The sequence below is a fragment of the Zootoca vivipara genome, chromosome 8 (genome assembly GCF_965207765.1).
Source record: "Zootoca vivipara chromosome 8, rZooViv2.hap1.1, whole genome shotgun sequence".
In the NCBI taxonomy this organism is placed as follows: domain Eukaryota; kingdom Metazoa; phylum Chordata; class Lepidosauria; order Squamata; family Lacertidae; genus Zootoca; species Zootoca vivipara.
The window spans coordinates 77,098,496-77,121,936 of NC_142591.1; the positions used below are offsets into that span (position 1 = coordinate 77,098,496).

At 45.4% G+C, this 23,441-nt stretch overlaps 1 protein-coding gene across 12 annotated transcripts in view; it reads right to left on the reverse strand.

The window, feature by feature from the left end:
- Nucleotides 1–15,095: 15,095 nt before the first annotated feature.
- Nucleotides 15,096–23,441, reverse strand: part of CYRIB (CYFIP related Rac1 interactor B) — a 70,109-nt gene continuing 61,763 nt past the window's right edge. For all 12 annotated transcript variants that reach the window (XM_035125243.3, XM_088675896.1, XM_035125241.3 and 9 more), the window contains 9 exons: nt 21,934–22,055; nt 20,923–21,028; nt 20,009–20,145; nt 19,247–19,324; nt 19,015–19,131; nt 18,229–18,308; nt 16,856–16,982; nt 16,314–16,384; nt 15,096–15,940 (listed from right to left, as the gene is read on the reverse strand). In XM_035125243.3, the coding sequence (XP_034981134.1) occupies nt 15,877–15,940; nt 16,314–16,384; nt 16,856–16,982; nt 18,229–18,308; nt 19,015–19,131; nt 19,247–19,324; nt 20,009–20,145; nt 20,923–21,028; nt 21,934–22,055 (902 nt within the window). In that variant the 3' untranslated portion in view covers nt 15,096–15,876. The remainder of the gene's footprint in view (nt 15,941–16,313; nt 16,385–16,855; nt 16,983–18,228; nt 18,309–19,014; nt 19,132–19,246; nt 19,325–20,008; nt 20,146–20,922; nt 21,029–21,933; nt 22,056–23,441) is intronic.

Sequence of the window (23,441 nt, forward strand, 5' to 3'; positions counted from 1 at the left end):
TTTTCTAGGTTGTAGCAGAAGTAGGCCAATGCTCCATGTTGCCCCAAATAAATCTGTCACATGTTTCTGGGGTTCCGAAGCATGGGGTTCCTCTGGAAAACACCTCAGAAATTGCTACATTCATTCTCTTACATGTGTGTTTTGTTGTCCATATCAAACTCACACAGGATCATGGGCTTTGTAGTGCTATATAATGAAGAATCACTGAAATAGAACAACATATCTGTTCATCAGTTTAGCACTGCATCATGGGATGTACAGTGCCTGGTTTGGCCCTTCATGGCACTTGTCTGTGTTACTTAAGTGTCTTTGCTGTTTCCAGAGAGAAAATAAGTCCTGATAACACTTTACTGTGGAAAAAGAACAACACCAGAACATAATTTGAGGAGAAGTGAACAAAGAGGTTTTGTCTTTCTTAGTCCAGGCGTAGCATAGCAGGGAGATATTCAACCAAACATACAGAGGAAAAACTCCCACAGAACGGCACGGCCAATCAGAGCATGTGATACCTCAGCACTCTGCCTGGTTGCTAAGCAACACCTCCACCTGTTCTCCTCTTGGCTAGTTGAGAACAGAATTAACCCTTAAGATGCAAACTGAATGATCCCTACTGCTAGACTTCCAACACCTGGTGCAGAGAATTTTGCAATTGAACTACTTGCCTTCCCATCAGATGTCAACTAGTTAAACAACTCTATGTCTTTTCTGAAGACAGCCCTGTTTTGGGAAGCTTTACATGTTTGCCATGTTTGTCCCCCTCCTCTGTATTTTGTTGGAAGCTGCCCAGAGTAGCTGGGGCATCCCAGTCAGATGGATGGGGTATAAGAAATAAATTATTATAATCTAATTATTACTGCCACACATTACTTTACGGTGGAATCGTCTCTGCCAAGTGGACTGGGGAATAAGTGGTAGCCTTGGCCAAATCTCTCTCTCTCTCTCTCTCTCTCTCTCTCTCTCTCTCTCTCTCTCTCTGTGTGTGTGTGTGTGTGTGTGTGTGTGTGTGTGCTTTCATAGAATTGTAGAGTTGGAAGGGACCCTGAGGATCATCTAGTCCAACCCCCTGCAATGCAGGAATATGCAGCTGCCCCATACAGGGATCGAACCTGCAACCTTGGCATTATCAGCACCACGCTCTAACCAACTGAGCTCCCATAGGAACAATTATTAGGAACATTCCCATGCAGACTGCAGAACACTGGAAATCTACCATGCGAGATTTCCTTCATCAAATCCACTACCGCAGAAACATTACCCAGAGGATTTGCCTGCCATATATAAAAGAAAGCACAAAAAGTTGAAAAGGCTTGCCATTCTCAATAAGACAATAAGCATATCTGCCCTTACAGTTGTCCAGCTGGCTATGAATAACCCGATACAGCAAGACATAGCCCTTGTGGGCTGCCCAAAGTCCATTTTTTGTCTTGGGACTGTGGGAGAATGTGCAAATCCGAGGGGGGACGGGGACATGGGGCTTAGAGACCAAAGATGCGCCTGTTTCTGCCAGTTTGGTCTCCACCTCTTCTAGCATCTCTATTTCATTGTGATATTTGGCATTCCACGAATGCTTTGGGTGGGAACCTAAGAAAACAGCCTTCCGCTCTTTAAACCAGCAGAGAGAAGGACACAGTGCAGAGTCTGCTTCACAGAGCCAGAGGAGAAAAGGGAAAGAAGCAGAGAGGCCCGCTCACATTCCAATGCGAAAGGATGCAAGACAACATTGCCAGATATTTGGGACTGCAACTCCCACCAGCCCTAGCACGGGCAATGGTCAGAGACGATGGGTGTTGTAGTCCCAAAAAGAAATCTGAAAGGCACCAGGGGGGAGAAGGCTGAAATGCAACATGAGAGCTGGTGTGGTGTAATGGTTAGAGTGTTGGACTAAGACTTGGGAGACCAGGGTTCAAATCCCCACTTGGACATGAAGCTCACTGGGTGACACTGGGTCAGTCACTGCCTCTCAGCCTAACCTACCTCACAGGGTTGTTGTGAGGAGACGCCCGACATCTTGAGCTCCTTGGAGGTGGCGTACAAATGCAGTCCATGCATAATGTTCAGACATATTTGCAGGGCGAGCTCCAAAGCAGAGGGGCTCCTGTGATGTTGGGCTGGAAACCGCCCCCCCCCCTTGAGGTTGGTCTAAAAATCCGTTGGCATAAACCGCAGGAAGGGAAAGGGTTATTATATTCAACTCCTGCTTGCAAGCTGTCGTGGAAATTCTACTCAGTATTGATCCAGAGTAGATTCCAATGTACAGTTAGCAGAGTCAAAACTGAAACACGTTGCAGGATTCCCCCCAAAAAATAGACCAGAGACAATTAATATTTCATCCAGCAGAGCTTTACTGCTACTGAAGGCAAATGAGCATAATGGTCACAAATCCAATACATTCAGGGTTGGCACTGTCTGTAAGAAATACAGTTACAGTAGACTTAGGTAAAGGTAAAGGGACCCCTGACCATTAGGTCCAGTCATGACCGATTCTGGGGTTGCAGCACTCATCTCGCGTTATTGGCCGAGGGAGCCGGCGTACAGCTTCCAGGTCATGTGGCCAGCATGACAAAGCCGCTTCTGGCGAACCAGAGCAGCACACAGAAACGCCGTTTACCTTCCTGCTTGAAGCGGTACCTATTTATCTACTTGCACTGGCATGCTTTCAAACTGCTAGGTTGGCAGGAGCTGGGACCGAGCAACAGGAGCTCACCCCATCGCAGGGATTCAAACCGTCAACCTTCTGATCGGCCTAGGCTCTGTGGTTTAACCGACAGCGCCACCTGCATCCCTACAGTAGACTTAACCAGTGCTTTTTTCTTAAAAAATGTTTCGGGGTACTCTCATTTTCCTACTCATATTGAAATACTGCCCCTCAATGGGGCCAAACTTAGATTCACAACATCCCCCCAGAAAAAAAAAGCACTGGACTTAACTTAAACTTACAATAACTTATAATAAGTCTAAACCAGGCATCCCCAAACTGCGGCCCTCCAGATGTTTTGGCCTACAACTCCCATGATCCCTAGCTAACAGGACCAGTCCTGCTTTCAGGTTTTCCACAGGCACCAGGTTGGCCACTGTGAGAAGAGGATGCTGGGTTAGAGGGGCCACTGGCCCTTATCCAGCAGGCTCGCCTCGTGTCCATAAGCAGAAACCTATGGGAAGGTTCTGTGTCAGTTTGCATTTCTTAGTACAGAAAGTATTGATCTGATGTGTAGAGATCTTTCCTTTTCTACTTAATTCTGGAAGCTTCTCTGTGTGAAAGAAACAAGCAGAAGGTTCATGATGTTTGGGTTATACCTTCAGACAATCCAAATGCAGCTGGTTTAAACTGGTTCTCTTATCTCTTTCTGTCAAGGTCATGCTGACTAAAAAAAGTAGGGTCAGAAAGTTTCATTTCTCTTTCTGTCTCTTTTCCTTCTGGTGTGGTGTTCTATACATAGATAGTGTTAAGGTTTAGACTAGGCATCCGCAAACTTCGGCCCTCCAGATGTTTTGGACTACAATTCCCACCATCCCTGTCCACTGGTCCTGTTAGCTAGGGATCATGGGAGTTGTAGGCCAAAACATCTGGAGGGCCGCAGTTTGGGGATGCCTGAGCTATAGCTTAGGGTCCCACTCTCTTGGGGGCCCCCAAAAAAATTGAAAGGAGAAAAACTGGATGTACATTTCCAAAATATAAGATAAAAAAACAAATAAAATAAAACCTACATACAGCAACAGTCTTTTGTGTTGTGGAGGCTCCTATGATGTAAGTAATGGGCCCCGCCTGCTAGCCTGCTCCCTAAAATATCACTGGTTTGCTAATTTCTATATACTTAGGGTGCCTACATTCTGCATGTGCTTTAGATACCTATGAGGTCCATAAATTAGCATATAGCATATATTCAACAACAACAAAAACAGTGACAATTTGTTGTTGACAAAGGACAGCTGGACATATAAAGGGCCCCATTACCTTCAGTAGCTTAGGGCCTCATCAAATCTAAATCCAGCCCTGACTAGATGCCTACCCCAAAAAACATTTCGGGAGCACAAATCAGGACACACACAAATGACACACACAAATGACACCATCCCGCCACTTCTGCTGCTTGCCTGCTTGCGCTGACCCACCCAACCCTTTTGTCTGCCTGCTCACTCTCTCCCTCCCTTTCCCCCTTGCTCCTTCACCCTCTACATCCTCCTCCGTGGCCTCTGCCTCTTCTGCCGCTGCCACGGCTTGCCACGACTCTCGACATGGCTTTGACGCGAACCATTGATGATCGCCAAAGAGGTCCCAGAAGGCCTTCCGTTGCTTCTCAGCAGGGTCTGTCCCAACGGGACATTTTGGGATCCAAACAGAAGCCGGGATTGGCTCTTTGTGATCCGGGATGTCTCGCTTAGAACTGGACAGTTGCAAGGTACGTAGCTGGGCCACTGGCCTGGGTCACAAATAGGTCACAAACGGGTCACAAAAGTCAACGCAAAGACAGGGAGGGAGGGAGAGATAGAGCACCCAGGAAAGTGAAACGAATTGGCAATGGCCTTGGCCTTCCTTATTAGGGCTGCGCTGCCTGCGTCCTTCTTCGCAGGAAGGGGGTCGGGGTGCCAGTTTATTGGGGTTGCGTAATGATGAAATAAATACCCACCCTGAGTTTACTGAGAAGCGTTGGTTGCAGCCGCAATTGTTGCTGCAGCACTTTCTGTTCCTCCCAGGATCCAGAGATCTGCCAGGCGCACACCAGCAGTTATGTAATAGGAAGCCCCCGTTTCTGCCCAGTTTCCACATTAAGGCATTATATAATGAACACATTGTTTTGGAAGTGACCAACGACCAAGCCACAGGAGGATGCAACTCTGACAGGAGAATTTATGTCTCTCTCTCTCTCTCTCTCTCTCTCTCTCTCTCTCTCTCTCTCTCTCTCTCTCTCTCTCTCTCTCTCTCTCTCTCCTTCCTCTTTGCTCCTTTTGGGCTTCATTGCCAATAACACACGCTTGCTCCTTCACCTTTCACCCAGTCCGTTGAACCAGCCGCTCACTCCTTCTGCACCCAGAATGGTACCACTGCTAAGCTTGGTTACGGAAACCCTAGTGCAAGCATGTCCAAACCATTTTCACCCAGAGAGCCACTGTGGTAGGTGGCAAAAGCAGGCAGAGCAAGAAATGTAAAATTTGCCTTTGACTACTTGGCTGGTTTATTTTTCTTTCTCTCTCTCTCTTTGCCCAAATCGTTTTCGTTGATTTTCCAAATTTTATCAGATCAACCACAAATTAAAGCAAATTTGACGCAATCTTTTACAAAAATTGGCTTCCCGCCCTATGCTTTCCATGTGTCCATAGTTTCCTCTCGTTGCTGCATTGTTTTCCCAGCTGCAGTCGTACCTTGGAAGTCGAAAGCAATCCATTCCAGAAATTCGTTCGACTTCCAAAATTCTTGAAAACCAAGGCGCGGCTTCCGATTGGCTGCAGGAAGCTTCTGCAGCCAATCAGAAGCCACAGAAGCCCCATCGGACGTTTGGGTTCCAAAAGAATGTTCACAAACCGGAACAATCACTTCCGGGTTTGCGGCGTTCGAGAGCCAAAACGTCTGAGTTCCAGGGCTTTTGAGACTCAAGGTACGACTATATTTCTAATTCATATTCCATTCCTTGCAATTAACCTCCTATTGCAATAATTCTTTGTTGTTTTCCATGTATCATCCTTAACCACCTACTATCCACTTGCCAATTCCTGCACATATAATATTTTAACATTTCCAATATCTACAAGGGATGTTGCTACTTGGCTGGTTTATACACACTTTGAGACACCCCCTCTCTGCCCTGCATCCAGGATCAGAGTTCAAGGACTCAGCTAAAAACACTCAAGGAGGGTGCAATGCAGGGGCTGTGGTACATCGCAGGGAGCGAATGTGGCCCGAAGAGAGTTTGAATAGCCAGAGTGAGGGCCTGGATGTGGCTGCCCATCCTGGCATTAGGTCCTAGTGCAGTGTTTCTCAAACTTGGGCCTCCGGCTGTTTTTGGACTACAACTCCCATCTTCCCTAGCTAGCAGGACCAGTGGTCAGGGATGTTGGGAATTATAGTCCAAAAGCAGCTGGAGATCCAGTTTTGGGAAACCCTGTCCTAGTGCAACACTCTAACACTACACCGTTGTTGTTGTTGTTGTTGTTGTTGTTGTTGTTGTTGTTGTTGTGTGTGTTTGTGTGCTTAATGTTAGCTGCCTTGTTGTTGTTGAAATATATATTAAATAAACAAATATTAAAATTGCTTCTTTTATTATTACAAATCACAAACCTGATTTCCAGTTCATCAGAAGCACCTCCCTTCTTGGCTCAAAATTTTTCAGCTTGATTAAACTCAACAATGGTTTGTCTAAGCAATGTAGTCCTAATCGTTATCATCATCTGAAAGATTCACGTGTCGGCTGATGTGCACAGAGAGATCTGGCTCTATGTTGACAAGACTGTTTTGGAACTCCAGAGTTCTGCTTCAAGTGTGCGGTGCAAATGGTGTTTGGCCCATCTTTGTGGAAGGCAAACATTGTGTGTCGTCTCTCCTGACTTCAGTTTTTAGATAGATAGATGATAGATAGATAGATAGATATACAGTCATACCTCATGTTGCATCCACTGCGGGTTGCATTTTTCCAGGTTCCAAACGTGGGAGACCTGGAAGTGTTTACTTCTGGGTTTTGCTCCACGCGCATGCGCAGTAGCATTCTGCGCACTTCGCGCATGCGCAAAAGCGCCACTCAGGTTGCGGACTTTTCGGGGTGTGAACGGCACCCCGGAATGGATCGGGTCCGCAACCCGAGGTACCATTGTAGATAGATAGATATACCGGTAGTGGTGTGTGTGTGTGTGTGGGTGTGTGTGTGTGAGAGAGAGAGAGAGAGAGAGAGAGAGAGATTTAAAAGGGGTAAAAAAAATGCAGAAAGTATGCTTTCCAAGAAAAGAGGGTGAATAAAGTTCAGTTAACTTATTTTTAGACCTGTTGGCCAGTTTTAAGCTGTGCGTCACTACTGCTGACATTAAAAAAATGTGCCCAGTCAGCTCAGAGGATTATAGAGTTGTAAAGTTGGAAGAGACCCAAAGGCTCATCAACCTCCTGCAATGCAGGAATCACAGCTAAAGCATCCCAGAGAGACGACTGTCCAGCCTCTGTCTAAATACCTCCACCACCTTCTGAAACAAGCCATTCCACTGTCGAATAGCTCTTGCTGGCAGAAGTTATTCCTAATGTTAAATTGGAATTTCCATATTTTAATTTGTAATCCATTGGTTGGGGGCCTACCCTCCGGGGCAGCAGAAAACAAGCTTGCTGGTGCTCTGCCACTGACTGAGTTCTGGCTCCCCTCCTTGAATCTGCATGGAGGTTTCTGCTATAAACCTTCAAATCAATTTATTAAGCAGCTGCAGCCGATCCAGAGCCGAAGAGCAGCTGCATCTATTACAGCAGTCTTTTCCCTGAGAATTTACCAGTGGATATTTTCTTCAAGAGCACATTTGCAGCCATCAGGGCTAGTAAATAAGTTTCTAGTCCTTTTGGCTGGAAAATACATATATATTTTTTATAAAGGTGGCTGGGGGTGGAGGAGAACATGTAATTCTGAGCATGCAAAATCCATACAACCCCAGTGTGCAATCTAAAGTTAAAACTTCAGCGGTGATCATCGATCAGGTCCACATATCAGCACGGAATATGATAGGAGTTGCAGGACTCAGCATTCTTAAAATTGCACGTTTATGGTTTGGGTTGTTGTTGTTTTAAGGAAAGAAAGTTTCCTAGATCTCATGTCTCTAATGAATTCGATTCAGAGCAAGGTGCACTTAAGCCGATTGATTTCACTGAACTTAAACATGTTTCAGTCTAAGTAAGATTGTGGGGAAAGCATGTAACCAGGATTTCCTGTTCGCTAGCTCTTTACTCCTCTCCGTGGAATAAATGATCCAATGCACACAGTTTCCCCTCAATTGCATAATGTACGCAGGCTGCAAAATTAACCTTCTCTTGGCATTGTGTTCGTGATAATAGATTGGAATTTATTTCATTTTTTAAAAGTTACAGACTAGGTCCACACCTGCTAGTGATGTAGCCTGTCTGCTCCCCTCCTTGATATCCCAATATCCTGCCATGCGATTCCCTGAGAAGCTAAGTCAGAGTCACTGCAGCCACTTCTTTCACACACACAAATGCACGGAGCTTCCTTTAAAGTTAACCTCCCATGAGGCCTCATCAGGCAACAGCAGCTGCTTTGCTCGGAGACTGGAGCTGTTCCAAGTGTGTAGCTTGTCCGAGAAAGCCAAGAGATCAGCTTAGCTCTTCCAGGCCACCATCTCTTGCCACCCAGATTCACGGGCCTCTGCTGCCATCTACTGCCTCTCCGGTTTCTCGGGGAAATCATGTCCGCTCTGGCTGATGGAATGTGTGGGGCGGAAGCAGATCCCGCCATGGGGCAAAGCAGAAGAGTTAAGAACACAAGAAAGCATCGCTGCCTCTAGCTGTGGGGTCAGAGGACAGCCAACATGGCTGGTAGCCATCGATAGCCCACTCCTCCATGAATGATGGAGATGTTTCCACAATGAATGCTTTAGCAATGACCTTCTTTAAACAACCCCCCCCCAAAAAAAACCAAAACGAAACAAAGTATCTTTATCATAATTTCAAAACATCAAAGAGTAAGTCCATAACATTCTATATACGTTTTTTTAAATCAATGGATATTAATACCGATTTTCTCACTGTGTGTATAGATTACTATAAGCATGAATTTTGCATTCACCTTGTCTGAGACTTCTCAAAGGAATTTCAAACACATAGGGCAGGATTCAGCTAATAGGTCCTGCTAGCAGAAGCCCACGAAGGATTTTTGCTAGTGAGTGCACTTTCCTCCCTGCTCATAACCCCCCATGCCCATCCAAATTGGCCAGTGTGATGTAGTGGTTAAGAGCGGTAGACTTGTAATCTGGTGAACCGGGTTCGCGTCTCCGCTCCTCCACATGCAGCTGCTGGGTGACCTTGGGCTAGTCACACTTCTTTGAAGTCTCTCAGCCCCACTCACCTCACAGAGTTCTTGTTGTGGGGGAGGAAGGGAAAGGAGAATGTTAGCAACTTTGAGACTCCTTTGGATAGTGATAAAGCGAGATATCAAATCCAAACTCTCCTTCTTCTTCAAATTGACTTGTGGAGGGAAGAACACCCCCCCCCCCAACAGCCCATGTTTCCCTCTGTATTTCATATTGATGAAAAAATTAGTGTGGCACGAACAAATTTTTATTCTGCAAGTGCGGTTCAGAGAAAAAAATTGAGAACCGCTGACTTAGGACCATCAGTTTCAGTGAGTCTGCACTGAGTAAATACTAGTCGAAAGCAAGCCATATAAAACAATTTTGCACATGTATGTGAGCCAGCATGGTGCAGTGGTCAGAGGTGTCAGAATAGGCCCTGGGAGGCCCTGGAAAGAATACATTGAAAGAGCCACCCTGGTATCAATAGGCAGGGCGTAAATAAATTGTGAGTGCTCACAATCAATAATCATTGCAATTCTCACAGCCTTACCACGCAGAGAAGCTATTATATTTGTCAGCACCCATATTATCTGTTTTTCGTAAGTGCAATCAGTGGGAGCAATCAAAACTGGTTCTGTTACTGTATGCATTTCCGCAGCTCTCCAAATATTAACCAGCCATTCTTTAATCACGGGCCGAGCCATCTTTCAAATATCTCAAGAGCTGGCACACGGAAGATGGGGCAAGCTTGTTTTCTCCTGCTCCGGATGAAAGGATCTCAGATGCTTTAGCTGAGATTCCTGCCTTGGACTACAGTGGAACCTCGGTTTATGAACACCTCGGTTTACGAATTTTCGGTTTACGAACGCCGCGAACCCATCTGGGACGGATTAATTCACTTTCCATTACTTTCAATGGGAAAGTTTGCTTCAGTTTATGAACGCTTCAGTTTATGAACAGACTTCCGGAACTAATTACAGCCATGCTTCGGGTTAAGTACGCTTCAGGTTGAGTACTCCGCGGACCCGTCTAGAACGGATTAATCCACTTTCCATTACTTTCAATGAGAAAGTTTGCTTCAGTTTATGAACACTTCAGTTTATGAACAGACTTCCGGAACCAATTGTGTTCATAAACTGAGGACCACTGTAGATAAGTCTCAGTGTGATTGAGACAAGTTTCCCTTGGCCACAAACTTGGACCGAGTAGGAAGATTTCAGCCACTCGGAATGCACAATGCACAGTAAACTTGCAGTCACTGTCCTTATTTCATGTGGATGGCCCATCTTTAGAATAATACAACTATAGAGTTCCAAGGCATCTAGTCCCATTCACGCCCCGCCCCGCCCCCCCGCCAGGAGACCCACCCCTCCAGCATTCCGAAGAGATCACTGTCCAACTTCAGCAAGAAGACCTCAAGCAAAAGGAAGCCCAGCACCTCTTTGAGCAATTGGTTCTGAAGCTGAACTGTTCTTCCAGAAAGTCTTTTTATGCTGTGTCGGAAACACAGCATAAAACATGTCGGAATCCAGCCCCAAACTGGCACGTGTTCGCCATCTAGTGGGATGGGCCAGTATTAGGAAAATGATAAAACTGGACATATTCACCTATTCCTCGTTGTATATGACCCAAAGTCAGGGACCTGCAGCATTGCAAAAGGTCCTGGGTGCTCATCTCTAGGACTGCACCATGCTTTATTGATGTGGCACCCCGAAAATACCGACACTCTCTTCGTAAACTTTGCATGTGCTCTTCTGCACCTGGGTCCCAGCTTGCATCCTCTTCCCACCATCTCAATCCCCAGCTCTTATTCCTCTTCCAAGGTCGTGTGAATTCTGCCCTAAGCAGTATAGAATTTAAAACCCAATAGGAGCTCAAAAATCCCTTTTGGCGAGCTGATCGCATCACAGGAAGGTGGAATTAGTCACGGAGAGGGGGAGCCTATAAAAGTTAGGACCAGCTCCCAGCAGATTTGGCATTCCAGCCTCTTGCAAGTGCCCTCTGAAACCCAAACACTTATGGATTTTTATTTTAAGAAACCTCCCAGGGAGGCAGAACCATGTCCCCCAGGAAGAATAAATGTTTGTTTCCATGCTATTGAAACCTGACAAAGTTGGGTGCAAAGGATAAAGAAACTGCTGAAACATTTTTATTTTTGCGGAAAACCCATCTACTTTATTTTGTTGTGTGCATCGTGTCACCTACTCATTCAGTTAGTAGCTATTTCTTATTGTTTCCCTTTGTTTTTAAAGATCAAGCCGTTTATTTGCCACCTTCCCTTGCCTCCAAGGAGCTCATGCATGGTCCTCTCCCTCCCAATTTTCCCCTCATCACAATAACCCTGTGAGGCAGGCTAGCCTGAAAGACTGTGAACTGCCCAAGGTCACCCAACGAGTTTCATGGCTGAGTGGGGGATTCAAACCTAGATTTTCTTCACATGAAGAAGGGCCTTGACCGAAAACAGGTTGGCCTGGGAGATGGAATGAAATATTTGCTCACAAGAGTGCTTTTGTAAGCAATGTCTCTTTCCCAGAGGATTCTTTGCAACAGAAATAAGGGGTCTCCTATCAACTCTCAGCACCCTTTACAAACTACAGTTCCCAGGCGCCATCCAGTCATCTTAGGGACCCCACTCCCGATTTGTGTAGGGTTTACTCCTTAGCCTTTTCTTCTTCCGACGATGTCCTACGAGGCAGCAGAGGTTTAGGACCAGAGTTTTCCTTCTCCTAGATGGGCTGCCTTTCCAGGTGGGTGAGCCCCATCTGCCCCTCTCTGGCACATGCAGAAACTGCCTTCTGGACCGTTGGGCCCACTCTTGGTCTCATCCGCTCAATTCCCCAGGGCCTGTCTGCATGCAGAGGAAGTCCCTAACTCACCCAGGTTTTGAGACCCATCGGTGGCTACCCTTACCTGGCTTAGCCGGCCAGTCAAAGTTGTTACCCAGGGAAGCCCTGATGGTTTAGAGGGGTGTAATACTACTTAAAATGTATGGTGTGTATGGATCCTTAAGTTTGATCCAACGGGGTTCTTCTTGTGCTCAAATACTTTGCACAGTGCTAACAACTCTCACACAACCTGGAAGCCACCTTGGGACTGAGTCAGACTAGCTCATATCTGTATCATCTACAGCAGGGGTGGCCAACTCCCAAGAGACTGCGATCTACTCAGAGTTTTCAAAAACTGGCAGTGATCTACCCCCTTTTGGGGGGTTCAGGTCAAAGTTGTTGAGGTTTTTTTAGGAAGAAGGCCCATGGGGGGGGGTTCGGATCAAAGCTGTTGAGTTTTTTCAGGGAGGTAAAATGTTGAACTTTTTTAGGGGAGCCACAGTTGTTCAGCTTCTTTGGGGGGGAGCAAGTGATCTACCAGTGATCTACCGCAGACATCCAGTGATCTACCGGTACATCACAATCTACCTGTTGGACATGCCTGATCTACAGCAACTGACAGCAGCTCTCCAGGGTTCCAAGCAGGACAAATTCCCTGCCTTACCTGGAGATGCTGGGAATTGAACCTGCGGCTTTCCGCATGCACGGCCGATGCTCTACTGCTGAGCCACAGCCCTGCTTGTCAGCCCCGTTTCCTTCAGCTCAAGACTCTTCTGGGCTGAAGGAGATAACTCAGCCGAGTGGTTAATTCACAGAACTGGGACGCTGGGGAGGAAGGTGTGGCCCTAACAGGCATTTTGGGTAGGCGTATTCAGAGAAAGGAGTAAAGGGTCTTCTATCAGCATTGCTGGCTCAACGCTGTGATAAGAAACCGTTTGCTCAGGAGAGAATATCCCAGAGAGAGGCTGGGAGTTTTGCTTGCAGTCCTGAACTGATAACTTCAACATGTGCAGCAATATGGAAGGTGCCCAGTTATCCCAAGTGCAAAGGATGACAAAACAGGTGGCGGTGGAAGGAATCCTTTTGTGCCGAGCTAGCTGCAAGGCTTTCAGCTCCAGGAGGCAAATTAAAAGTCCAGACACACATACACAGGTCATCTCAGAGGCTGAGCTCTCCAACACGCTATTATTTTCATGACGAATGCCTGTCATTGCCACAAGCCGGCCAAACGTACCATCAGCACCAGACAAAAACATTTTTATTCATCGAGGCATTTTAAGCTCTGCAAATCTCTGCTCTTGGTGCTTTTATCTGCTGTGTTGTTATATTTTAGTGTGCCAGGAAGCAATCCACCAGGATGAGCAACTTAGGATGCAATGCATCTCAGGCCCACTCAGCCAGTTCCTAGCTCAGCCGAAAGTCAGTCCCTAACCTTGGTTCAGCCAAAGATACACCATAAAGATACACAGCCCTCAGACATGGGTGCCCACCAGCAATTGATATTCAGGTGTTTACTGCCCCGGAATAGGGCACGTCCATGTAGCCACTCAAAAAGTTGTCACTAAAACCATCCTACAAAGTTGCAGTTCCCAAATTTCTGTCTGCTGAGCAGCTGTCAATGACTTAAGAGCCTTGCTCCCTCCAAAGACAGTAGCACAAATACAGAGGCGAGGGGAGCAAGCAACCTTGACTCGGCAACAGCCCCGAATAAAAAGTGGATGGCCCCTTCTGTCTTGCAAAGATTATTGCCTTTCAAAGAGCTGCATGACTATGGGGGAATTATCTTTGGCCGAAACAATGGGTCTGCAGGAAGACAATTCCTTGCATGGGGTAGTTTAACAGAGTTCAACTCCAGGGCAAGCCTGCAAAGCACCAGTTACAAGAAGCCAGGCCCAGGATGGCTCCAGGAAGAAACACACCCTCCCATACCAGCAACTATCAGTTGCTGTACAAAGAGGCATGGTCCAACCATAGAGATGCAAACTTGCAAACCACTTTGGGCAGGGATGGAGAACCACGGGCTCCCTAGTTGTTGCTGAACTCCACTGCTCATCACCCCCAGCCAGCATGACCAATAGTCAAGGATGATGGGAACTGGAGTCCAATGGCATATGGGGGCCACAGGCTCCCTATGGTAGGCTGAACAGGGACATGGGTGGCGCTGTGGTCTAAACCACTGAGCCTTTTGGGCTTGCCGATTGGAAGGTCGGCGGTTCAAATCCCCACAACAGAGTGAGCTCCCATTGCTCTGTCCCAGGTCCTGCCAACCTAGCAGTTCAAAAGTATGCCAGTGCAAGTAGATAAATAGGTTCCGCTGCGGCGGGAAGGTAAACAGTGTTTCCGTGCACTCTGGCTTCCGTCACAGTGTTCCGTTGCACCAGAAACGGTTTGGTCATGCTCGCCACATGACCTGGAAAGCTGTCTGTGGACAAACGCCAGCTCCCTTGGCCTGAAAGAGAGATGAGCACCACAACCCCATCGTCGCCTTTGACTGGACTTAACTGTCCAAGGGTCCTTCACCTTTTCCTTGTGGTAGGCTGGCTTAAGGGGGGGAAACTCTAGGAGGCTACGTTTAGGAAAGAAAAGACCTTTTTTAAGAAAGAGAGAGAAAAAGAAAGAGAGAGAGAGAAGGTGTTCAGATAGAAGTTTAAGAGCTGGCCAGCTGAAGGATAGATTCCCCAACATACTAAAGCAACCTTTGCTAACCATCCAAGGTATAAATGTTTGCAAACAGCTTTTGGAAGCTTTGCAATTTGAGTGGATAGAAAATCTCGTTGTCATATCAAGGATGAAAACCTTGAGGCAATTTAAACAGTGAAATAAGCCCAGGCCCAATGGTTTATTAAAGGTGGTAATCATAGGATCATATGAGTTGGAAAGGACCCTGAGGATCATCCAGTCCAACCCCCTGCAATGCAGGAATATGCAGCTGTCCCTTACGGGGATCGAACCTGCCACCTTGGCATTATCAGCAACATGCTCTAACCAGCTGAGCTATCCATAGCTAAGTTCCATAGAAAGCAATTAGGAACTTCTAACGCGCTGCTTCGGTTTCGAGGGGACTTTGTTATGACAAACCGTCACTGGAACAGAGCAGCGCACATTAAGGCTGCAATCCTATGCTTACCTGGGAGTAAGTAGCACCCAATACATCAACACTTATCCCTGAGAAAACACACACAGGACCCAGTTCCATAGGGGTTCACTTTTAAAGCTCAGGAACCTAGCAAAAAGCTACTGACCACAGGCCTCTCAACAACACTGGTAAAACAAATCACACTTAGAAAAATGAAAGCCGTTTTTTTATTGTAGTCTCCACAGCCAATCATTTGACACGAACATGCATACGTAATTTGGCTACGCACACACCACTTTTCTTTTTAAACGTTAGTTATTAAACATACAACAGATATCCTTACAAAAATGAGTCAAAATGCAAACTTAACTTTTTAAAACAAACAGTTTTACTCATTTATTTATTTTTTTCTTTAAAAAAAACCTTTGTGTGTTGGGTACCATTTGTACAAACACAGTTAATTTAAACAAATCTGCTCTTAAGTTTCCTCATGGTTGCACATAAAAAAGCTGCAATACAAAATGAAGTCACTGAGAGTTTCTTTCTTTCTTTTTAAATAGCAGAAATAGGCAGTTTCGCCATGCACAAGAAGCAATATTAAATATTAGTTTTTCAAAAAAAAAAAAAATCCACGTTTAAAAATATTTAGTTCAAGTCACAGAACTTTCTCCAGTCCAGAGAAATCCAAAACGCAATGCAGAATTAGCTGCCACAGAATGGCCATTCTGAAAGGCAAAATAAAAAATAAAATAAAAAATCACCTCCCAGGGTTGATAAAATTTTCAATGATTTTGGCACAGAAAAGAAGTTATCAGCTTACTCAAGAACAAGAACATTTTTTAAAAAATGGAGAAGACAAGAAGAGGAGGAAAATCAAAAGCAAGACTGAACAAGATAGTAGTTGCAATCACTTAAAAAAAGAAAAAAGATCTGTGCATCTCTGTCATTGCAGAATACTGTTTACAGCAGAGCATAATTTCCAGGTAACTGTTATTGCAACATAGATTTAATTTGCTTCGAGGTAGTCTCATCATTCAAATGTTTTGTTGTGTACCTAAAAAGGAGGGGGGGGAAAACAAGTGTGTAAAAACCATGCACATATGCCTGCATTGCAGGGGGTTGGACTAGATGACACTCGGGGTCCCTTCCAACTCTATGATTCTATGGCCTTGTACACCCCTGGCAGTCTGATCCTAAATAAAGACTATTTTGGGGACAAGAGGGCATTCCTGGGGCAGTGCAGTTTTGGGAATCTTTGGGCTGGGTGTTCCTGCAGAATCCCCGTGCACATAGGGATTTGAAAAATTATAAAATGCTGTACCTGCATTCACACTGTACCAGTGGTCCTTATTTACCAGTGCTAACCACTGTTTTCCAACAAAGAAGAGTTGACACTTACAGTAATTCCATGTTCAAAAGCTAGATACCTGAGAGCATTTAGAAGGCCTTCTACACTGTTTGGAGGCTGGTCTTTGAGAACTTTGATGCATCCTTTCATCTAGAAATCAACACAAAAAGGTTGGGGGGGGGACAGGACACACACATTAATTCACAACAAACCAGCGTTGGATGTAACCATGACACAACCTTCAATTTCACTTTTCAGAAAGGATCCAGCCCCTCATGTCAATACGATTAGCTCAATCACTGGGACGGCAATGACTTTAAAAACAGCAGCCCTCGAAGGAAGCCAAAGCAACCATAGATAGACTGCCCATGATTCATATAAATAGCATTTTCACACAAGTGCAGCCTAGTCAAAGCCTGGTGGCAGTCACAGGGTACTCATAATGGAGCTGGCATAATAGGGGAACTGGCTCGGAATCATCCGCAACCTTTTTATTGACATGCAGAAGTGATCAAAAATACGTATTTTAAAAATGAATATCTTCTGTGTTCCCTTCTTGCCTCCACCCCACCCAGCTGGCCCACCGAGAGGAAGGATAATTCACTCAGCCCCAGAACTTACATCAATTTTTGACGTTTTAGCAAATGCGCCTACTGGATGCACGTGGTCATAGAGAATGATGACGCCCACCATCACCCTCAGACAGAAGGATACCGTTTCCTCATTGGTGAACCTGCTTCTGTATTCCCTGGGATTTTAACAAGACACGGCAGTAAGCACTCGATTATCCAAAGCTGAATTCTAAGGCAAGCGTCTCAGCCCCAAACGTAACAGCCTTCTCAGAGTAAAGTTTCTTCCTTCCCAACTTCAAATCGCAAAGCCTTGTGCTGCCGTTTCGCTCCTACCTTTCTCTAACAGTGCGGCACAGCTTGCTAAAAAAACACCCGCAATATCTGACTGCACAATGACCATTTGTAGCAGGTTCGGGTAAGGGAGCCGTGTTGGTCTGATGCAGTCAAAATAAAAAATAGTCCAGTGGCACCTTAGAGACCAACTACCCAGAAAAAACTTAAGTTGGTTTCTAAGGTGCCACTGGACTATTATTATTTTTTTTAAAAAAAAATCCTTTGTAGCAGGTTAGGGTGATCAAGCACTGCAGGTCAACGCTGGAAAAGAGGCTCAAGATGCATGCAAAGTACGCTCCAGGTTCTTATATCTTCCTGATTTATGCATGAGATAAAACCATTTCCCAAAGCGTACAGATGCCTTCCGATACATTCCAGTGTTGAAATATTTAAAAAAACTGTTCCTGCAAAAACTAGCAATCTGGCGCGTGTCCAGCTTAATCTGAAAAGGGCATTACAAAACTGGAAGTGTTGAGACCTCTCAAAGAGAGCACCCTATCTATCATCTCCAAGGAGCACTATCAATAGCAGCCACTTCTGCGGAAGACAGTAAAATGCACTTGGGAAACTGTTACGGAAGGAATGGCCTCTACACAATCCACCCTGTAGGACACAGGCTCCTTCCCTGATCCTAACCGGACCATATCATCTGGGTCAGATGTGTTCAGTCAGGAAAACGGCATGGTCCAATTCAGGAAACCAGACTTGGCCCCACTCCTTGCTCTGCATATGACCAAGACTCTCCACCCCCTTCCCTCCTCTATCTGCCATATTACAATAGTTTCTTACTAGTTCAATACGACTGCAGTCCTGCACTTGGGTACATACCAGAAAGGAACTACCAGGTTCTTATCTTATTCTTCCTTAATTCTAGGTTCTGGTTTTCCTCAAATTGTTTATACCTTCAGCAAATTAACTCTGAATTTGTGACTTACTATCTATGGCTTATCAAAGTATGATTCCTTTTTAGTATTTGAAACTTCTATGTAAAAAACAAAGAGGCTTTGCTTAGGGAGATGTCCACGTTTGTTAAGTAAATAAAATGGTGTTTTGATGAAATGTTATGTCTGAAATAGCCTCTGTACTTACGGGGTTTCCAGCATAACTCGGCAAACGCTGGCCATGGTGCTTAAGCAGTCTGTGGTGTTCTCTATAGGCAAATTTTTGTTCTGTAAGTGGCGTAAGAAATATATAGTTACTGTAATACAAGGAACAATCCATTTCTCCAAGCAGGACTGAGAATGTTTCCTGTTCGAAACCCTGGAGAACTGCTACCTACTGGCGTAGACCAGTGTTTCTCAAACTTGCTGGACTACAACTCCCATTATCCCTGGCTGCTGCTTCTGCCCGGTAGGTATGATGGGAGAAACACTGATCATGTTGAGAGTAATATTCTTCCCCTTGGTTGAGAAGCTTCAGTGACAAGAGTTTTAGGAGCCAAGTGCAAAAGGCAGACAAGCTGTTCCGCATTACTGAGTTGCGTTGAGATGCTGCCATCTATGACGAGTCACAAGATTTACTGAATAAAATTCTGAAGCCTCTCTTCTATAACTAAGTCAATTCTACAGCCCTTAACACAGGCATCCCCAAACTGCGGCCCTCCAAATGTTTTGGCCTACAACTCCCACGATCCCTAGCTAACAGGACCAGTGGTCAGGGATGATGGGAATTGTAGTCCAAAACATCTGGAGGGCCGAAGTTTGAGGATGCCTGCCTTAACACCTTCAAATCACACTGCTGACGTGTGAAATTCAACATTAAGATGCACCCAAAAGTCTGTAACACGGAGTCTCGTCAGCAGCGGAAGCTAGTTTTACGCAACAAACTTGTATTTTCCACAGTTATCCAAACAATAAGGTCTATTCATGCACATACCTCTGAAACGAATTTTGTCGTGGCATCGCTTAAGGTTTTCAACATTGGCGTTGCTTCGGCATAAAATAAAGACATTCTGTTGGCCAATTCATTATTTACTTCATTTTCTCCTTCTGCCTACCAAAGTATAAAATTTTAAAAATCAGAATCTTCACTGGTCTTGAATAAACAGCATAAGGGGTAGAAGGGTCACAAAGAAATACCTTCTTCACTGCTACAGAAGGGTACTTACTGGAACATTATTGATCCTCATACGACTCAAGGTTCTTCTGTAGTAGCTGAAGTCATTCTGAATTGCAGGATTCGTCATCTAGAAGGGAGGGGGGAGAGGATGTATTGGTGACAAGTCTACATCGTACCCTAACTCATTCTGAAGGCGTCCGGGATTTCGGTTCCGTGAAGACCTGAGAAATGAGGCCAGCGTCTTGAGGTCCTGCACTGAAACGGTGGGTCTAGGACAGGATCCTAAATATTATTTTGTCAAGGCAGAATCCTGCATAACTAGGCTATTAAATATCCAGAATACTACGTAAGACATAATGTGATTTCACGTATGTTGCCTAACATCATAATATGCAAACAGGAATAGATAGCAGCCGAATCAAGCAAGCATTAGTCGCTGCTGTTAGTGGGACAGATAGCTCTGCCTGGATGCTTATAGGTACAGCCATACTGTCCCTGCACGGAGAACCTCCAGCCCCCTGTGCCAGTATGAGGAATGGGATATTGGACTAAGATGCTCCTCTCTTCTGGTCCAGCAGAGTTCTTCTTATGCCCTTAGTGATGTGACGAGCTTGAACAATCAGTAAGATCAGGGTGAACAGTCCTTGGTTGCCACCCAGGAGCAAAAATGGAAAGGGCATTCCATATTTGTTTACGGCAACATGTGATCAATGGGACAAACAAGCACTGTGAAATGCCGTAACATGGATCACAGCTGCTTTGCGACCGTCCAGTTTGTACAAGCGCTATGCGGGGATCATTCTGAACTTACCTTCAGCTCATCAAAACGGAGTGTGAAATGAAGGATTTCCGCAAACTGTTTTGCAAGAGCCTGCTCTCGCTCCAGGTGCTGCGTGGGAGAATATGGGGTGCTTGTCAGAGCCCCAAGAAGACCTCGCAATGCAGCTTCTACATGCAAGAACAAGGGGGACAGTTATGTAAAACAGTGTGAATGTGTTGAATGTCCTGTCGTTCTGGATGATTACTAAAGCAGGCCGCAATCGAGGTGTTATAAAATCCTAGGTGCCAGTGGACTGCCCTAAATAAATAAATAAAAAGTCCTTCAACCTTCCTCAAAAGCAGTTTATATTGGTGCCTAGATGCAATAGACTGGAAATTACAAAAAAACAAACCTACCAAATTAGCAGTAAATGTCAACATTTCTGTGTAGGTGGTAAATACAAGTCATTAGCAGTAATGTCAACAAATTCTACCATGCTAAAATATTTAACACCGTGGGATCCTGGCCTTAATTACATGTAGATCATACAATAAAGGTAAAGGTAAAGGGACCCCTGACCATTAGGTCCAGTCGTGACCGACTCTGGGGTTGCGCGCTCATCTCGCATTATTGGCCGAGGGAGCCGGCGTATAGCTTCCAGGTCATCTGGCCAGCATTACAAAGCCGCTTCTGGCAAACCAGAGCAGCACATGGAAACGCCGTTTACCTTCCCGCTGTAGCGGTTCCTATTTATCTACTTGCATTTTGACGTGCTTTCGAACTGCTAGGTTGGCAGGAGCTGGGACCAAGCAACGGGAGCTCACCCCGTCACAGGGATTCGAACCGCCGACTTTCTGATCAGCAAGCCCTAGGCTCAGTGGTTTAACCACAGCGCCACCTGGGTCCCTGCCAGATCATACAATATTAGGAAACAAATCAATCAATTAGTTACTAACGACACTTACCAAGTCTTTGAGAAAATTCATAGAATTTCTTTAGTTTGCCCACTAGAGGGACTACTGCACCCCATGCCTTTTCCTGGAGCCTCTCATCAGTGGGATGCTGTATTGCCTGGAACAATTAAACACGAGCAAGAATGTTTGCTTCATAATTATATTTGCTTTATTGTTTTCTCTACATTTAAATCATATAAAAGCATGGGGCAACCAAGCCATAAGACCACAAAACAGAGACATTGTTCTGTGTGACCATGCACATTCCCTAGAGGAGCTCGGTGGGGGGAGAAAAAGCCTAGATGAAGCTCTCACAGTACACAAGTCTCACTCTCATGTCAATAGCCTGCAGCGTGGAGAACATTGCAAAGGCAAGAGCGGGGGAAGAAGGGAAATTGCACTGCTGATTAATGTGACTCGTATTATTGTCAGATCATTCTTCCACCAACTGGCAGCTGCTCCCCAAGGTCTCAGGGCAGAGGTCTCTCCCAGACCTGGTGCCTGATATCCTTTTAACATGAGATGCCAAGGGCTGGAGCCTTCTGTATGCAGATATCATGCTCCACTGCTGAGCAATGGTGCAGCCCAAGCTACCTGCACGACTACATGTCATGCAACAATATCAGAAGAATGTCAAGCACTATCTGGGTGACGGATTCCCCCAGCCCAGCAACTAAATATTACAGATGGTTAAAAAGTAGGGGAAATGAGATACCCTGAAAGAGAATTGTGGCACCAATTCACGCTGCGTGTTTGCAATATAAAGCTGATTATCCGGAAAGGGTCCAAAATGACCTCCGTTTCAGGGCTGCTGAGAGCGCAGTTAGAACAAGATAGTAAAAATTACTTGCACATAAGGCATGCTATTGGTAGTGCACAAACTGTTATTTAAAAGTTATAGAGACATTGGCAGAAACTGAACCTTTAACTGATCTGTATTAAGGTCATAATCACCAATGCAAAATATGATACGTAGGATCACTAAATCAATTACAAAATACTCCATCCAATTATGCTTTTTACCTCTCGTATTTCATGACCGGCTCCTCTGTATGACTGCAAGTCTTCCAGGATTCCTTCTGCATCCTTTAACACTACATTTACCTGATTATAAATTTCTTTTTCTGATTCTGTAGGTTGAGCATCTAAACAACAGGACAGCATATTAAGTCATATTTGCAGTTACGCAATTTTCAAATATAAAGCTCTTGAACGTGCTTGAATATACTCCTGAAAATAAATAGTGTTTAAATATATATACATGGTTTGGGTTTCTTTTTCCTATCAAAATATACTTGCAATCTGTGCATTATGTATAAATGCAACTGGAATATCTACAGCAGGGTCCCCAGACTATGGCCCCCGGGCCGGATGCGGCCCAATTGGCCTCCCAATCCGGCCCGCGACGACCCCCGCCGCCCGCTCTTGCGGCGCGCTGTGCGGCGGCGCACTTCCAGATGTGAAAAAACTCGCCGAAAATCGTTTCTGTACATGCGTATGGGCCTCTCCCGACCCAGAAGAGGTCATTTCCGGTGCACTTCCGGGTCGGGGGAGGCCCATACGCATGCGCACAAACAATTTTCGGTGATTTTTCCGGCCTGGAAGCGCGCCACCGTGCCAGTAAATGGGTGTGCGCATGCGCACTGGCGCGCACTCCCCCGCCCTCCGGCCCGCCGCGCGATCGGCGGGGCGGGCACCGGCCCGAAGGCGGGTAAGTCTGGGGACCCCTGTGCAGCTTACTTATAGTTATTAATGTGCAATCCACCAACGATTTTCTTTTAACCATGTACTCATGGATGTCTAATTCAATTTTATTTTATGGTATTCTAGAAGCCTTGTTTTTCAACACAGCTTTGGTCAGTTCAGCATTTCCCAATCCACATAGTAAAAGCCTTCTAGGTTAGAGAAACACATAGGGTTAGGGCTGACATATCCAGGATTTGCCCGTCGAAAATAGAGTCTGGGCAGAATTTCCAAAAATTGGGGAAATGTCCAGGAAAACCCAGGAGTATGGCTGCCCATGTCAGAAGTGTTGATTTCCTAAAACCTTTGTGTCCGGATTTTCAGTATTTGAAATATGGCAACCCTAGCATAGGCTTACTAGGTTTGGGAAGAGGTGCAAATGAAGCAAGAGCTCATAGAATGTGGATGGTAATATCACAGCTGTGGGCAAGTGAGGAACCTCCTTATCAGCTGAATACTGATTTTGTGTGAAAACAAGAGGCGCAGAATCAGTAAGCTGAATAATCTTTTTTAATATCCGAAATCAATAAATAGGCATCTACAATTTTAATCAACCTTGTCGTGCAAGACACAAGAAGGGAAGCACCACAGATCAGAGCAAATGCTTTGTTAATGGCATCTTCCATTAAAAGGATCCCAGGCATCAGGTGGTGGGGGAAGACCCTTAGATGCTGGAGAGCAGCTGCCAGTCAGGGTATACAATACTCAGCTAGATTGACCAAAGGCCTAGCTCAGCAGAAGGCAGGCTCATTTGCTCCTACGAAATAATACCAACAGGTATGTGGACT